At 48.0% G+C, this 18,544-nt stretch overlaps 1 protein-coding gene across 1 annotated transcript in view; it reads right to left on the bottom strand.

The window, feature by feature from the left end:
• TBX5 (T-box transcription factor 5) overlaps window positions 1-18,544 on the bottom strand; it is a 43,435-nt gene that overhangs the window by 18,041 nt on the left and 6,850 nt on the right. Inside the window, exons 5-6 of the mRNA XM_024741544.1 lie at window positions 16,485-16,637; window positions 8,745-8,836 (exon numbers count right to left, since the gene is read on the bottom strand). Coding sequence (XP_024597312.1) covers window positions 8,745-8,836; window positions 16,485-16,637 — 245 coding nt within the window. The remainder of the gene's footprint in view (window positions 1-8,744; window positions 8,837-16,484; window positions 16,638-18,544) is intronic.

Genomic DNA, 18,544 nt, shown 5'->3' with positions numbered 1-18,544 from the left:
CTCCCTTTGCAGATGGGGATAGCAAGGCCCCCGTCACAGATGAGTTGTGAGTCCCAAGGTAAAAGCTGGATGTGAAGCTACAGTCATGAAAGATCAAAGCAAACTAAACCTGGGGCGGGCTCTTAGTAATAGCACATCAGATAGTATCCCCAGGTATCTAGTACTAAATTGAAGAGCTTAAGACTTTACCGATTTTAGTTTTAGTTTTGTTTTGTTTTGTTTTTAATGATTTTGGAGGGAGGATGAGAAGGTAGAGGGATGCCTTCTGAGGCTGGGCCTCGGTGCTTCTGGAAGCCAGAGTGCAGAGGGACCGGGACTAACCTGGCACAGGGACCTTTCTGAAACTGCTTCCTGTACTCAAGGGGTTGTGTTAAGGCCTCCTGTGTTCCGAAAGGAAGCACAGGGGCCCCTTGGTCATATGCAGAATGACCGTCAGTGAAATGGTGACCTTAAAGTCACCCCAAAGCAGCCACTTCTGCAAGAATACTAAATGTTCTGTGGACTAATATAAAAGTCTGCCTCTTGCTAACACATATATATGGAATCTAAGGAAAAAAAAAAAGGTCATGAAGAACCTACGGGTAAGACGGGAATAAAGACACAGACCTACTAGAGCATGGACTTGAGGATATGGGGAAGGGGAAGGGGAAGCTGTGACAAAGTGAGAGAGTGGCATGGACATATATACGCTACCAAACGTAAAATAGATAGCTAGTGGGAAGCAGCCGCATAGCACAGGGAGATCAGCTCGGTGCTTTGTGACCACCTAGAGGGGTGGGATAGGGAGGGGGGGAGGGAGGGAGATGCAAGAGGGAAGAGATATGGGAACATATGTATATGTATAAGGGATTCACTTTGTTATAAAGTAGAAACTAACACACCATTGTAAAGCAATTACACTCCAATAAAGATGTTAAAAAAAAAGTCTGCCTCTCCCCCTTAAAAAAAGACCAACCAACCAAAAAGCACCTATGGCGGAATGGGTCTCTAGGAAAACAAATTCCTAATGTGAGGACGTTAACCACTATGATGGGACAGGTGAGAGACAGGGCTTAAGGTGGGGATGGGTAGAGATAGGGAAATCTCTCCAGAGAAGTGAGTTTCAAACCTGGCTGCACCCTGCAGTCACCTGGGGAATGTTGTTTTAAATACTGATGTCATTGCTCTGCGGTGCAGCCTGGACATTGGGAGTTTTAAAAAGCTACCCAGGAGGAAAAAGCCTTAAGCAAAAGGGTAAACACTGTACGATTCCTTTTATATAAAATTCTATCACAGACAAACCTAACCTACAGTTTAAAAAAATCAGAGTATTGACTGTTTCTGGTGGGAAAATGGAGGAGGAATTAACAGGGGAGGGGCCTGAGGGAACTTTCTGGGGTGAAGGAAGGTTCTATATCATGATACGGGCTTGGGTTTCACGGGTATGGGTATTTGTCAGGATGTGAATGGCGCACTTAGCTGCGCATTTCACAGTATGTAAATTTTACCTGAAATAGACAATCACGAAAAAAACTGAATCCTAGTTAATGGTATGCACGCTGAAGCACACAAGGATGGAAGGTACTCATGTCTGCAACTGAGTCTGAAATGCATCCAGAAAACAAATGATATGGGTGGATGGATGGATGGATTGGTGAATGGATAGACTGGCGGAAGAATAAATGTATGTATGAATTGATAGATGGATAGATAAATGGATAGATCGGTAGGTGTATGGATGGATGGACAGATGGACAGATTGGTGGATGGATGTGTGATAGAGCAAACATATAGCAAAATGTTAACTGCAGACCCTAATCAGTGGGCATATGGGTGGTCACCAGATAGTTCTTCCATGTTTTCTATACGTCTTACATGTTTCATAATGAAACACTGGGACACCCTCCAGGAACTCCCTATTAGGAGTAGAGAAAAGGATTCTTTTTTATAAAACAGCCCAGCACAAGAGCTCTATTTCCAGAAAGTAAGATCACACATTACCTGCATGTCTTTGCTCATTCTGTAGGGCCAAAACAAATTATCCAGGTGTGACCAGGGGACCCTTCCATCAGATAACTTGTTAAAGGGCAGTTTCGGACCCCTTCCCTAGAGCCACTGATTCAGAACCTCTGAGGTGAGACCCAGAAATCTGCTTTTTTCACGAGCCTCCCCATCCCCAGCTAATGCGATGTCTGCCAAAACTTTGAGAAACACTGCTTCAATGTGGTTTGCCCTTAGACACTATCCCTGAAGAGCAGGTTCGCTGGGGCCGGGGCTGGGGAGGACAGAGGTGGGTACAATGTTGCAGACGAATGGGAAACCTTAAACGACGGTGGACATGATGGACAACCAGGACTCAGGATGGGACCCCTTGGGACAAACCTCCATTCACAAGTTAGGCTGGCTTGGCCTCCCAAACATAACCCCCCTCTTGTTTTACATAACTTCACAATTTCCTGAGAGAAGCCACGTGCCTAGCCAAAAGTACAGCAAGAAGTGGGGATTTAACGCCATCTCCAGGACGCTGTCTTGGAAATCACGCCTCATTAATTGGACTTCCCCATCACCTTTAACCACAAGCATGAGAATACAAGAGCGCTGAGCCTTTCATTTGAAAAAGGCCATCTGAGGTTAGGGAGCTGAACATTCATTTGAAATCAGGAAGGAAGGGCTGGAAAAGGAGGGACGGCTCCAGTAGAAGGATTTTAACCTTTGAAGGGTCCCGGACCCCATGAATCCCTTGAAATTCTTTGACATTTTTTTCTATTTATATATTTTGAGTTTTTCAGCGTTCCTTGCTAATCGGATTTTCCAATGGGATCTTAGATTCTGATTAAGAAGCCCCGCCCTAAAGGTAGAAGAGGAGGAGGTGACATGCAGTGCAGAGGTCGGGGACAGTGGTGGATTTCTCACGACGGTGGAGAGACGTCGACGGCCTGCGGCTGACAAAACCAACCTATCGGCTCTACCTGGGACATCCTGGGCTCTAAGCTTTTCTGTCCGCTCTCTGGTTGAGGGGCTCAAAATCCAGGCCAGCCAAACAGAGACTCCAAGTACCCCAGCTCTGGAGATGACTTCCTGCCAAGGTATCGGCAGTCCAGTGAAAACCCGAGGAAGTAGAGGCAACCGCAATTCTCCCACGAAGGGCTCTGAAGCCACCACTGCTGCACTCTGCTAGCCTCCCAATAATACCCAGTAAATGCTGTGCATGGTGCAGAGACCAGGTGCTGCTCAGGGCCACTCTGTGTGCATTAAATCAAGAAGTGTCCAAGGAAGCGCTTTGCTGCTGCTCGTTCAGATTCTGGGGTTTGTCATTCCAAAAAGACCAGTGGCGGCCTGGCAGGGCGGAGGGGGGATTCTCTCCATCCGAAAGAAACAAAGCTCACGGCCAGGCCTCTGTACCTTAACCGGCAGTCAACCTGGCCTCTGGCTTCACGAGGGGAAGGACCCCATCTCAGCACCTAACATGACCCAGGGTCACTCCAGGCCAGGGACCGTGACAGGCACCCCTGGGCACACTGGGGCAGTGTTAAAACATGGGCGCACACTCGTTGACCCTCCTTCTATCGAGAGGAAGGATCCCTGCCCTTCCTCCTGGAATCTGGGCCCATCCCAGTGAGTCCCGTTCAACCAACAGAACGCAGCAGAAAAGACACTACAGCTTCCCAAGGTCTAGTGAGCAAAGACCCTGTGGTTCTCCAGGGGCAGCCTGACACCACGGAGGGAGTCTAACTCCCCTGAGTGCACCATGCCGGACGGGTCACATGCACACAGTCCAGTGGACAACCCAGGTGGGCTCCCAGCCGAAAGCCAGAGTCAATCGCTGGTCGTGGGGTGTGTCATCTGGGACGTCCAGCCTTGTCTGGCCTTCAGATACCTGCCGTCCCCACCAACACCGGACAGCAAGCAACAACCGCCCAGAGGCATCCTTCCCAAATTCCCGACCCACAAATCCTGAACTAAACCCAAGTGTTTCCCTGGGACTTCCTGCTTCACCTCGTGCAGTGACAGCGAGCGATGCCTGGTCTTTCCACCATAAGTAGCACTGAGGGAGCATTCCTGAGGGCTAGCAGGTTGCGAGCGGATGAAACCTGGAGCACTGTGATGGCCTCTGAGCTCCCCACGGAAGGATCGAGGCTGCCTGTACCTCCTCCCCCTTGAGTGGGCCGCGGAGGCGTCGGAAGCTAAGTGCTACAGCTCTGGCAGTCCCGGATTTAGTCTCACACACACACAGCTGATGGCACAGCTCAGAGCGCAGGGCTTCGCAGCCGGTCCGCGTGAAACTTAGCAGGAATTCGTTTCGTAGCAATAGTAATTAGGACACCCGCATTACCTCACCTCATCCTCGCAACAGCAGTGGAGGTAGGTTCTATAATTATCTCCCATTTTACAGATGAGGAGATAGAAGCCCCATGGAGCAGGGGAGCCCCGGGGCTAATCAGCGTGATAGCCTGGACCCCAGCTCCAGAGCCTGCCTTTCCATCCGTGGACCCTGCCCCTCGATGCAAGGATTCACCTTTGCATCCCCGGGACCTGGCATAGATAAGCCCTGAACGAATGTGTGTCAGCTGAGGAAGCAGGCAACAGATCAAAAACTGAATAAAAGAGTGTCTGGGCCACAGTTTCCCCTTCCGCAAAAGGAAGAAGGTTGGACCAGATGCCACCTCCCGGGATCCCTTCTACCTCTAGGACCCCACGCTTCTAAGGAACAGTGTTCCCTGCCATAGTGCCACGCCAGCCGGCTTCCAGAGATCTTTAGAGTCTGACGCCTCCTCCAGAGCCCAAGACAGGTAGATCCCTGATCCAACGCAGAAAGCCCTTCCTCCCAACAGTTTCAAATCCCATTGCTGGGGCAATGCCTGGATCCCATTCTCTCCATAAAGGTGCCCTCCCCAACCCCAGGGCCCTGGCCTCGGCCCCACAGGCCAAGGAAGTTCCTGTTCACCTTTGACAGTGAAGCTCCCACACTTTCCCATTAAGGTGAGCATTTATTTAGGTGCAACTCCCAGATGTCTGCGATGTGCACATCACCTTGACAATGTCCACCAGCTGTCCTGCCATTTAGTTAATATTTTCCTTAAATAATCAGCCTTAACTCTCCTTCCTTCCTCCCTCCCTCCCTCCCTCTTTCCTTTCCTTCTTCCCTTCCTTCCTTAGAACTTAGTCTCGGGGACTTCCCTGGCGATCCAGTGGTTAAGACTCTGCGCTTAGTGGGCGCAGGTTCAATCCCTGATCGGGGAACTGAGATCCTACATGCCTCACAGTGTAGCCAAAAAAAAACCAAACTTAGTCGCATTCTAAACAATACTGTCTATGAAATCAGCCTGATGCAACTGTGTGTCTGTGGGCGCCCTCTAATATCATCTCATCTCTCACCAGGGGAGGGGGCACTGCAATTTGGGAAATACTGGTTTTTAGGGATAAGAAGTTTTTAAGCCACAGACTAACCTTTCAAAATAACCTTGGCATGTATTTTAATCAGCCGGCTAGAGGCAGGATTTGTGGAATGATTTTATTCTCTTCTTTGTGCTCTCCCTTCGCGCCCCGACTTTCAGAATAAGCAGTTACTACTTCGGTAACTAGAAACCGCACCTCAGTGTTGGAAAACTAAGACACCCTCTGGATGTTCCAAACGCAGACTGCTGGGTGAAGAGAGAGGAGAGGGCGGTGAGTGCCCAGACATTGGCCAAGCTAATCCAAACGTTATTTATGTGGGATCACTGCGAGTGAAGGCTCAACCCTCCTTAACCCCACCCTTCTCCCTTCGTCCGACTGTTGGAATTAGAGGAAATTTCATTCCTCCCGCTTTGCTCCCTGAGCCAGCTGTCACCGGGTGTGTGGGGGACAGGAAACAGGATTACAAGATCAACAGTGAGCCTGCCGTTCCAGCCAGGCTGTTATCACAGCCGTCTCCGGAGAGCCATCTTCCCCACTTGTCACTACCTACTGCGAGCTGGGAGTTGGGACCACAGCCCAGAATAAATTCTGAACAAGGGTAAAACTGGGAGGCATGAGGAGTTTTCCCCAGCTTGGATCATTTTTTGGAGCGTGGTCTAGGAACCAAGCACTCTTCAGGCATTCTTGCAAGAACCCCAGAAAGGGGAAGCTATATTTATTTATGCCCATTTTACAGATGAGGATACTGAGGCTCCGTGGGGTGAAACTGCTTGCCTGAGGTCACATGCCGATAAACGCAGAGCAAGGATTGAACCCAGGTTTGTCTGACTCCAAAGCCTATTGGAGCCTCTCCGCTCCCTCTCCTCCCCAGGGGCCATCTCTAGAGAACTGGGCGCATGACCCTGTCCACACCCTGTTCCCCAGTACAACTCCTAATGAGGCCACAAAGACACACGTGGCTCGGAGGCTGAGAGTTTCGATCCAACACGTCAATCACTGACTTCTGAGGACCAACTGCCTTGCCTTCCTTCCATCTCCAAGGGCCTACCTGGAAAGGACACCTCAGCCAATCTGCAGTAACTAGGGGACGGTTAGGGCAGCCCGTTCAGACCAAAGTACAGTCATCTGCCTAAATATCTAACCAGCCGTGTTGTTCAGAGCTGTAACAGAGAGTCCCCAGGATCGCTGACATGTGAGCTCTCAAACACCTGTCCCTCCCCACCTGCCTTTCCTCTGACGTCCATCGTCTGCCCAACCAGTTTCCAGAGCACAGGGGCCCCGGCCTGACAAAGGAAAGCAGTGAGGGCTCTTGGGAATAGACACGCCCTGACTACGCAGTCTGTGGCCAGGGGAAGCTTCTTGGAGGAAGAAGTAGCTACAGGGAGGCTTTAGTGATGGGCAGGAGATGGAAAAGGAGGAGAGAAAGACAGAGCCAGACCAACTGTGCTGTTCAAAGGGCCAAAACTAATGGAAAGAAGACAGACTTGGAGCAGCTCCTTCAGCATGATTGAAAGGGAGAGGGGACGCTGGTGAGGAACAAAGCTAGGGGGCGTGGCAAGGCTGGACGGGAAGGGCGTGGTCAACCACACCAAGGAGTCTGGACCTGACACTGAGAGCAATAGGAGGCCTGGGAGCGTTCTAGGCTGTGCGGTAAGCGTGTCTGATTTGCGTGGTACAAAGATGTCTTTGGCAGCTGCCTGGAGCACGTCCCCCGGGAGGGGAACAGAGCTGACGTCAGGTCTAAAGAGGTTAGGAGGCTGCAGCAGGCGAGGTCGGTGGCGGCTGGAATAGGCAGCCTGGATGGAGAAAGGAGGCGACCTGAGAGATATGATAAGAAGGTAGCATCAGCAGGACCTGGTGACTGGGTAAGACTGAGGGGGCGATTCGAGCACCTTAAACCCATGATCCCACCTGCTCTTGACCTTGTGGGAAGGAAGGAAGAAGTGGGGGAGGGAAGAAGGTATTCAGTTGCAGGCTGGAACCAGTCCCTACCTGCACAGCCTGGACCCCTACCTGCAGGAGGACCAAGATGAGACTGTCCATCAACGGCAAAGCTGCTGTGATGACAGACGACCATGAGGATAGGATGGGGGTTTAGACGCCATAGAAATAAAAACTTGGCACCCCGAGCCTACGGCTGAAAATAGTTTGGCCTCTTTCACCTTTAAGTGGTATTTGTTGTCAACTCTTCCAACGGCCATAGATTAAACCAAACTCCAGTTCCCAAATGTAGACACGGAAAGCCAAAAATGTTGCTAAATAATCATTTAAGAACTTGGTTATTTTCGCCACAAAAAGCGCCTTACAAATCCACAATTGTGAAGGAAACCAGTTATGAATGCAGGAATTCATATGAGTGTGGTATACGTGTCCCATCTGAGGATAATGGCATATTTATTTTTTAAAAGCATGCACAATTAGGTCTGGTAAGCCCGCTATCTGAAAACAATTTCCACGGCATGCATTTCTAAACCCAATGTTCAGACCACAAAGCTGCGGCCTTTCTCTCTTTCTCTTTCTTAGGTCTCTTGTCCTCCTTTGAATGGCTACATCTGTCCATTTGCCCAACTCTCCCTTTTCGTGTCTTCCAGAAGGGATAAGGAAAAGCTTCCTAAATGACCTCATTTTATTTTGAAATACTAAACCCACCAAAAAGAGAGGAAGAAAACTTTCTTGGTCAAAGGGATCAAGATATATTTCTAATTCTCTTGCCATATGGTAAGTTATTTTGGAACCCTACCAAGAGGTAGAGAGAATATTTAACAAAATTGGCAACGCTTGTACAATCCTTTCAAATCAGACCAAATTCCCATTCTCCACAGCCCCTTCTATTCATCATATCAGCGACCGTGACCACAGGATATGTAAAAACACCGAGCAATTTTTATCACCAGCTTCCAATCCCCCATGCCTGGGACACCACATGGTGTCAACTTTGTCTGTATATCACCCCCAGGAACTCAAGCCATTAACTTCCCTTTCATTTATCAAGAGCTGTTGCCTAAAAGAACATCATTCATCGGCTGTAACTTACGGGAAGAAAGAGAGAGCGGACTTCACTTGAGGGAGAGAGACAACAGAGAAATAGGACAAGATTGTAGCTTTTGTTCCCGAGGCAGATGGAGACCATCACATGCCCTCTGACATGCTCTCCCCTAAAGCTACGCACTCCATGTTGCCTGATAGAGGAAACCACCTTTCTGGAGGGTTACCAGAAAGTGGGATTGAAGAGGCTCTTTCTCCTTTTTCTTGATGGCAAAGAGGACCCCATTTCTCTGTGCCTGCACTTCTGGTGTTGCTGGCTCACCTGTGTTATTAGTGGGGGTGGGGAGTGCAGAGGCGGGGAGCGGAGGACACCATTTTCTCACCTTTGCATTCTCGACATTCTATGCAGCTCCATGTCATCGCTGCCCCGGAATCCTTTGGCAAAGGGATTATTTTCAATCTTTAACTGGGTGATCTGAAGGAAGGGGAGAGAGAGAGAGAGAGTTCCGTTTTCACTTGATTGTTATAAGACTACCTCGGGACCCGGCTAATAATAAGTGTCATGGAAACGCAACCTTCTGGCAACCCAAAGAAGCAAGTGAAGCCCGTCACATCAACGGGACCCATCACTTCATTCGAAAGGAGGAAAATGTCCTAGATCAGATTGTATTTAAAAGGGGAAGAAAACCTGGTTTCAGTTTGCCCATTAATTGGAGTCCTACTCTGCATCATTCCGGCTGGAGTGGCTTTTCTTTTTTTTTTCCTAAATCGTAGCATTTTGTGTTTCAAACACAATCTTGGCCTCAACACTTGGTACACCCCCTGCTCCTTGGAAAATTGTACCATGTTGACACGGTGTCAACTTCCTGCAGCGTGGCGATCTCCATTGGGAAGGTCTTGATCATTGCTCTCAAAATCCTACTATACCTCATTTCACGTTCATTTCATAGTTTCACAGATACAGTTTGCTAGCTCAGGTGGAAAATGGTGTCTAATTAAATAAAGACCAACATATAAAATTATAACGTATATGATAGCTACCAAACAGCTTCAAAACTCTTTAATTGTCTAGGTAGGGGGACTTCCCCGGCGGTCCAGTGGTTAAGTCTCCGCGCTTCCACTGCAGGGGGCAGTGGGGTTCAATCCCTGGTCGGGGAACTAAGACCCTACATGTCGCACGGTAAGTCCAAAAAAAAAAAAAATTGTCTAGGTAAGGAAGAGAGAGCCCTCTTCTTGGAAATTTTTTCTATCACTATACAAAGCTTAGTGATGGAACAGGGTCTTTGGTTCAAGGTCCAGAACCTTCATGGAAACCATCAACACGTATTCTGTTAGCGTGAGCGTACGGTAGCAGGTCTAGGTAAAAGAGTGCATCCCTATGGAGTTTGCCAGAAGTATTTCCTAAAAGCTGTGTGTGAACTGAATTTTTATATATATAATCACTTCAAGGAAACCAGGGCAGCTTTCTTCAGAGGCCAGTCATTCCAAGGTCACCTTCACCATCATTATCGTATCTATACAGTCCCTGTTCACTGGTCTGCTTAATATTTTTATTTAAATCAAACCACTTTTGATTTAAATTTATATTATAAAAATAATTATATCACTTCTCTATACGTCAAAGTGGAATCACTTGCTAGTCAATAAAAAGAAAATAAGTATATCAAATTCCCTCTACTGGGACTTCCCTGGTGGTCCAGTGGTTAAGAATCCACCTTCCAATGCAGGGGACACAGGTTCGATCCCTGGTCGGGGAACTAGCTCGATCGCTGGTCAAGGAACTAAGATCCCACGTGCCACGGGGCAACTAAGCCCGCACACCACAACTAGAGAGCCCGCGCGCTGCAACAAAAGATCCCACATGCCGCAACTAAGACCCAATGCAGCCAAAAATTAATTAATTAATTAATTTTTAAAAAAATTCCCTCTACTGGTACCCCCGGAAAGTTCCAAGCCTAAGGCCTGCCTTCTCTTTGTGGCAAGGGAAAATTTGACACTTTTAGAGAAGTATTTATCATAAACTGGTATTGAAATAAGACTCCTCTCTGATAAATGAATAGAAAGATAATTGGAATAAGAACAATTTTTTTTGTGATCCCATCATCTTCAAGTACCCACACAACCATCTCCTCTATCCCCAGTAGTATCGTTATAGACTTTGAGAAACCAAGTAGTTGCTTTGCAAAACTAGGTTTCATCGATGAATGCACCCATAATTTGTCCATTTGGGGGCAAGCATTCTGGTCTGTTCAGTTTTCTGGAAGAGGTGGTGTTATAAAGTTTCCTTCTAACTCCAAGACTCTACCATGAACATAAAATTACTACATATGTGTGTGTGTTCACAGTAAAATATATATGTAAAATTAACATTTTTTAAATGTTATGTGATTCCAACCATATGACATCTTGGAAAAGGCAAAACTATGGCAACAGCATAAAGATCAGTGGTTGCCAGGGGTTAGGAGGAAGGGAAGGATGAACGAGAGAAGCGCAGAGGATTTTTAGGGCAGTGAAACGATTCATGATGTAGGATACATCATGGTGAAGATGTGTCATTATGCATTTATCTACACCCACAGAGTCTAGGGACTGCCCTGGCGGTCCAGTGCTTAGGACTCCACGCTTCCACTGCACCACGCTTCCACTGCAGGGGGCACAGGTTCCATCCCTAGTCAGGGAAATAAGATCCCACAAGCTGCATGGCACAGCCAAAAAAAAAAAACAACTCACAGAGTCTACAACTCCTAGAGTGAACCCTGACGCAAACTACGAACTCTGGGTGATGATGTGTCAATGTAGGTTCAATAACGGTAATAAATGTCCCACTCTGGGGGGCGATGCTGGGAGCAGGAGAAGCTGTACATGCAGGGGGACCGAGGGTATACAGGAACTCTCTGTACTTTCCACTCAACTTTACTATGAACCTTAAACTGCTCCAAAAAATAAAATCAATTGTAAAACTTTTTAAATATGTTTGGGTATTTCTATGTATACACATTCCCTCCTCCTTCATTTTTTTTAACTGTACCCATTCCTGCAACTTTCTGATTTTGAATTAACTCTTCAGAATGAGTAGAAACGTCTGTAAAATCTCTTTGGAAAACAGCAGAGATTGGCACAATACTGTAGATCAATGATACTGCAATAAAAAATAAAAAATCTCTTTGGAAAACAGTCTTGAACATGTATACTCCTCAAGCCAGTTCTGAGTCCAAAAGCCCATCACCTAGTGGGGATTTCTTTCTCACTCCGGTTTTATGACAATAAAATGCAACCCAATTGACCATAAATCATTTTTTAAAGGGGGAGAGGGGAATTCTCAAAAAGTTAAGTAAAAATTAGATCATTTTGAAAAGGGGTGGAGGGAATCCTTATCTCGCCTTCTGTACCTCCCACCCACCCGGTGACAGAAGGCAGCCCCTGAATATACCGAGGACAGTAAGACAATGAAGGTGTGGCATCAGGGCTGAATTAATGCCTATTCCATGACATCACTGTTCCACCAAGAGCTCAGGATAAAAAAATTACCCTGAGAAAAAAAAGAAAAGAGTGGCTTTGGTATTTTATCAGCAAAAATTTTCTGCTCAAACCCATTCCTTGCACCTCAAACAGAGGTGCAAAAATACGATGGCAAAGGATACGCACAGTTTGCTAGATATACACTCAGGTGTGTGGGTCTTACCTATGTCTTAGCGTAGATGCCTATTGGACATAAGAATTACCCCTGAGAAAAGTTAACATGCAAGCTTAGGTGCAGGTAAAAATGTCCATCTGATTTCACACTTATTTCACACTTGTCCCCTCACTTACCATAACCCTGTCTATGATATTCCCTTCCTAACACAGAGCTAGTCACTCACGGGCACATAAACTGATACACCTGGATGTCTGAGTTCTACCCAAAGGCTCCACTGAAATTGACTTCCATTCGTCATACAAATGTACTCCCTCCAAAATCAGCATAAAACCGGATATCCGGGGGAAGGGCATGGGTGGTGGTGGGGGAAACAAATATAAATACCAGCTCCAACCAGTGAGACAGAGGTTGTAAAAATTAATGAGAATAATTGTTGTAAATTCTCACTTTTGGCCCTCTCGAGGGCCAAAAGTCTTAATTATGTCTCTCTCTTAGGGGTTCATTTCCTGGTCCCAAGCAGAAGGCTCATACCTCATAAGTACAGGCTCCATACACAATGATTTAAGCAGGAGGAAAATGCCTTTTAATGGCAAAGTAAGTTAATATCGGGGGAGAGACATGCTTGCATACAAAGCCATTGTTGCAAAAGCAGTGAAATGAAATGCCCGTGTGATCTTTTTTTAACACCTAAATATTTCTAGGGATTGCTCTGGGAGCTGCTGACAACTGCAGCGCAAACCTTCCAAAAACATGTTTCACAGAGCGAACAGTCGCTGGGGAAGAGTCGAGCGTTTAAGTATCTTTTTCAAGCTGTCAACCACCTGAGGGAATAACTCCCAAATCCAGCTTGGGATCACAGCTGGGCTCAGGAAATATGTCGTGTCATTGGAACTCCATGGTATACAGGTGTGTGACATCAGTGTAAGAAATGAACCCGGTCACGTACCTGCCTCCACCTGGTACCTGGTACCTGCCTCCAAATCAGTCTGGAGGCACTAAGCCCTTTGGACCCAAAATTGGTGGCTCGTATTTTTCCAAATTATCCTGGCAATTTAATCTCACAGACTGCTTTTATTTCCCTGCGCAATTATCCAAAGCATAACGCTGGGCAAACAGTCCTTGGGTTGAAAATGCAACCACGGAATGAAGCAACTAAACCACAAAGACTAACATTTGTAGTTGTGTTTCAACCACAGTAATAAGAAGTTATTTAAAAATCTCAGTCTTTCAGATTCTAAAATAGGGTAGGCAAAGAGTTTTCCAACACGCGTGTTTTGGACGGAGTTGCCCCATTAATAAACAGATCAGCTAAGCAGTCCATCAATGGAATCATCACTAACACTGTGCTGATTCTGTACCAGGTTCCACACAAAACACATTCCACGGATTACCTCATTTTAATCCCCACAAAGACAATAACAAAACACAAAAAATAAATTCTCTTCTTATCCCCATTTTACAGACGGGGAAAACTGAGTTAAATCATTTGCCCAAGTCAAATGGGTTTGAACCCAGGCAGTCTGCCTGCAGATTCTCGTCCTAACCCTACAGGAGGGTGAGGGACAGCTCAGGTGGCTTCTACCCATGAAGCCAGGAGTCTCAACATCCCGTCCAGGTGGGACAATAAAGTAACAAAACAGAGTCCACAAATCACACTCAACCTGACCTGCTTATTTAAGTCACACATCATATATCCATGCGAGGAATGTCTGCAAGGGCCTGGATTCTACTGGAAAAATCCATTGCTTTAGACTTCCTCCTGACAAAGAAAATAGGTGTCTTTGGTACTCAATAACTAAATACTGGGGAAAACCTCATATGGGGGAGAGTGACTGAAAGTGCTCTCCTATGAAATCCCTCTTCTGGATGTCAGGCTGGCTAAAAAGACCTATATGTACGGCACAACCGGGCTTCCTGGCCCACCCAATGAAGAAAATCAGTAATTCCTGTGCGATCCTCAAATACAGCTATTATATCCATCACTCAACTGACCATGGTCATCATTTCATGATATAGGTAAGTCAAAGCATGATGCTATATACCTGAAACTCACACAGTACGTATGTCAATTACACCCCAATAAAACTGGAAGAAAAAACAAAAACAAAATACATATATCCAAATGCATACTTGGAGACCCACGAGCGTTTAGATACACCATCTCCTAGATTGTGTTCAAAACTCACACATACACACCCCATTGGACAGGCACTCCACACACACAGATCACCAAATATATTCACTGGAGAAGACTTTTTTTTTTAAACAGAAATCTAGGGGATGTGGAGTATGTTCCTATGTGGCTACAGTGATAGTTTCATGGATATACACATATGTCAAGCTTAGCGAATCGAATACATCAAATAGTGCAGTTTACTGTGTGAGTTATGCCTCGATAAAGCTATAAACAGAGAAAGAATGCGTGGTCCCCCAGATCCACCCACTCCTGATGGACCCCGCCTAAGATCTTTACTACATAGAACTTAGGAATTTCCCCCAAAAGACCTGAACACCCACGTGTTTCTTTAGCAGATCACTTTCATGTGTCTATCACTTCCTGTCCTCTGTGGATGAACATGGGTTTCCTTGGCAGAAAAAAAAAAAAAAAAAAGATCCCACATATTTTTGGACCCCCTGTCGGGACTAGCAGGCTCTAAGCATACATATATATGAGGAACTGAGCATCCTGGTTGCTATGTTTTCCTTTTTTTTTTGCCCTGTGGCCATCACCACAAAGCTAAACATAGGTTTACAACAGCCATGGAGGAGACAGGTCTCTAGCAGCCGATCTCAAATTAGCCTGAAACAGTGCTGGAACTTTCAGGGCACTTGACCTTACTTTTTCGCTCTTATTGGTTCAACGAGTGGGAAAAACTTAGAAAAAAAAAATCTCCCTTTAAAAAGTAATTGCGTGGCATGGGGGGAGGGGAGTGAGTGAGTTTTCTGCTGAAAGGAAGCTCTCTCAAGGCCTGGGATCCCAGACAGGCCGTGTGGCCTGGAAGTGACCATCCATCACAGCTTGCCTTGGTCATTGACAATCTGAATTTGGAGATTACCCACAGCATTTCGTTACTGCCCTTGCTTCATGGGGGCAGGGGGCGGGGTGGGGGGATTAACCAACACACAGACTGCATGAAATGACCTTCAAGAGGTGACTGGAGGCTTTAGGGTGCTAAGCCCATCTCTCACCCTACCCTGGCCTCCCCTGCCTGGCTCCACAGTCCCTGTACCTTCCCTCCACCCCACTTTTCCCTCGCAGGTTGGGGAGGGATAGGAGCTGTAGAGGGGGAGGGGTCCCCCATCCCCACATCCATCTGGGTAAGTCATCCACATGACCCGCCCTACTTTCCCCTCCCACAGCCCTCTAACCCCAAATCACTTCATAATACTCCCAACGGTCCACAATCCCACAGCGGCAGCGGCCTCTCCCCAGCCCCTATATCTTGCCTTTCCTGATTCCAGATCTTTCCGTAATGAGGCTTAGGAATCATTCAGTCCTGCCCTCCCCCACCCCAATAAAATGAATCCACGTGCACTCAGGTTTCTCAAGAACAGACATGAACCATGACGAGTCAAGACAAGCCCTTTCTCCTGGGCAAGAATAGAAGATACTCCCCCCCAACCCGCGGTGATGGGGCTCCCTGTTCCAACATCACGGTCAAGCCTTGAATGGCCCAAATCGGGGCCTGGATTTCGAACGGCGTGGAGGTCGGACAGTGACACAATCCACCTGCGACGTCCCACCTCTATACCACACTACAGCCACCAAATGATGCATTGGCCGCGTGCATGCTCCCCTCGCCAAGCTGTATCTTTGCAGGATCATATTTAAGTCCCCAGAGCTTTGATCCAGGCAGCTAGTGACACAGGTTACTCAGTTTTTGCTTTTGTTTTAAGCAATGCCAACCTTGCTTTAGTATGTGGTCCAGGGGTCAGTAATCGCTGAAACAATTAAGGAAGCATCTGGGAAAACCCAAGCTCAAGGTTTCCGGCAACTTTGCCACCTGCCCCGATTGGAATTGAAATGCATCTAAAAGGCAGAGTGGAGGAGGGAAGGAGACTGACCCCCCACAGAAAAAGTGGTCCCAGGAAGGGAGGCACCACGTCCCCACCCAAGAGCACGGAGCCGGACAATACGGGGACCTTTCTTCTCACTGATCACTTCACGACTGCAGCGAGATGCCTCCTTGTTACATTTGAGTACCGAGCATTGATACCACGTGGTCATCTATGGTTTGATAATTTCGTTTCTATCTGGGCTGTGTGTGTGTGTGTGTGTGTGTGTGTGTGTGACTTTCGTGCCAACCGCATGAATATAGTACAAACAGCTGTGATCCTTAGGCTGAAGCTCTGTCCCTGCCCCAGCCCACTGAAGTAGAAGTTGGTGCCCACTGTGCGGAGGAATAAAGGTGCCCATAAAGCCACTGCGATTCATGCAAACTAGCGGGCGGCCCCAGGCCCGCCGGTTCCTGGGTACTGGGCTTACCTTGTGGTTCTGGTAGGAAGTCACCGCAATAAACGCAGTCTCAGGAAAGACGTGAGTACAGAACGCAGTATTTTTTGAGCCAAATCCATTATTTTCGTCCGCTTTCACGATGTGTAATCTTGGCTGGTATTTGTGCATGGAATTCAGAATAATCTAAAAACAATAAAGAAAATGAGATTGTAAGAAAAATCAAACCCCTTTGTTTCCATAAAGCCCCGCTCTCCACCCCAAAATTACGTTCCTTATATAGGCTCTCGGAGAAAAGGTCCCATTTTTTTCTCCTGTTTTTGAAAAGAAGCCAGTGATTTCATTAAAAAGAAACATTTCAAAAATGACAATTTCCATATGAAAAAGCCAGGGTAATATTCCAGGAATCTACCCAGAGCACACACAGCAGTAAATCAGAATGCTTAATAAAGTTAGTTTAATAAATTAACTCCCTGCGTAGGGCATGTCCCCCCCAGCGGGAGTGAAGCAAGTTTGGGGCAAGGAATTGGTGCCCCCCTCAAGGAAGCCTGGGCAACGATTTTGGAATGAAAGGACAGCAGAAACAAATAAACAAACACATATATATATAACTACCCCCGCCCAAGAAAAAAAGGCTCAAAGAGATGCAAAGGAAGAGACCAAGCATTTGCAGAACTGGAAGAAATATCAGAGGAAAAAGAGAGGAAAATGGTGGGAAGGGGGAGACTCTAGGGTGTGAGTTGGGTGGGAGGGAAGCACCCACCCCACCCCTAACATCAAACAGGGGTCTGGTTGCCCTTGAGATTCCCTGTCTCCAACTTCACAGTATTTCAGGATCCGCCACCGGAATTATCCCCAGACCTGGCCCCAGGCAGCACTGTGGCATCTGCTTTGGGGGGAATATTTCTCTCCTTCCTTTCGATCTTCTCCATGTCTTTGGGGGGGGGCAGGTTCCCAGGGACTAGTCGGGGGTCTCACGGTTGCAGCTCTTCTTACAGCCACCATTGTGAATATTAGGAGGGGGTGTGCAGTCACCACACTCTTGCTGGAGCGGAACTTTCCGGAGAAGATGCGCATCTTTACTAAAAACCACCGAGTTTGTTGTTCTGATGGCGCCGTGCTTTTGATGCTCCCGGGAAGCTGGTAACGCTAATATCTCTCAAAACGTCCTGATCTATACCCACCGAATGGGAGAACTGCCGCGTTTCACGAGCTGAAAAATCTGGCCTGCTTTTACCCCAGGACCGCAAACTGAGCGGCGGAGGTAGTCTCAGTGTCTTTGATTGGATGACCCTGGGGCAGGGTTCTCGGGCCAACCCTTGAAACCGACCTGGAGGAGGGGGAGAGGAGCGCGGCCCGACTAGGCCGGGGGAGGGGCGAAAAGCTCGGGACCCCGCGGCTCCCCGACCCCGGGCCGCGCGGCTCTAATCACCGGCCGCCGCCGCGGCCCGGCCGCCTCCCTGACCGATAGCGACGCCGGCCGGGGCGGCGTGGCGACAGAGAGACGCAGCGAGGCCCTGCGGGCCGGCGCGGCCACCATCCCGGCTTAGCCAAATTGCTTTGACGGCTGGGGACAGTGTGGAGACATCAGCGCGAGGGCGATCTAAATGGCCCTTAATTTCATTAGGGCGGCTCTGGACTCAAAAGTCCGGAGTTTGGGGTGGGAATGGGTGGCAACTGGTCAGTCCGGAGCGGCTCAGAGCACCGCGCCCTCCTCCGCGGAACTGGAAGGACTTGAAACTCACAGGGGCGCCCAGGGCTCGGGACCGTGCGCGCGCCTTCCCCGGGGGTCCACCCCAAAGGCACACCCGGGCCGCAAAGGGAAAGTTAAGGAGCCCAGACCAAGGTGCCACGGAGGCCCAGCCTCCAGAAGGACGCGGTCCTGGGAGATGCACGCAGGACCTTTACAAAATGGTCCCTTCTCTCCCCAGCGCTTAACCTAAAGCATCCGCAGGGACAGCAGGTACACCGTCAGCCAGCCAACACCCACGCAAGGTGGAGGTCACGTCTGCGCTGGGATGCATCACGAGCTGGCCGCTGCAGGCAAAACACCCTGGTTTAAACGCAAAGGAGGCCCGGCATTTTGCCTAGAA

This window comes from Neophocaena asiaeorientalis, unplaced genomic scaffold (assembly GCF_003031525.2).
Source record: "Neophocaena asiaeorientalis asiaeorientalis breed wild unplaced genomic scaffold, Neophocaena_asiaeorientalis_V1.1 scaffold648, whole genome shotgun sequence".
NCBI classification, from domain to species: Eukaryota; Metazoa; Chordata; class Mammalia; order Artiodactyla; family Phocoenidae; genus Neophocaena; species Neophocaena asiaeorientalis.
This window is presented reverse-complemented; position numbering and strand designations above follow the sequence as displayed.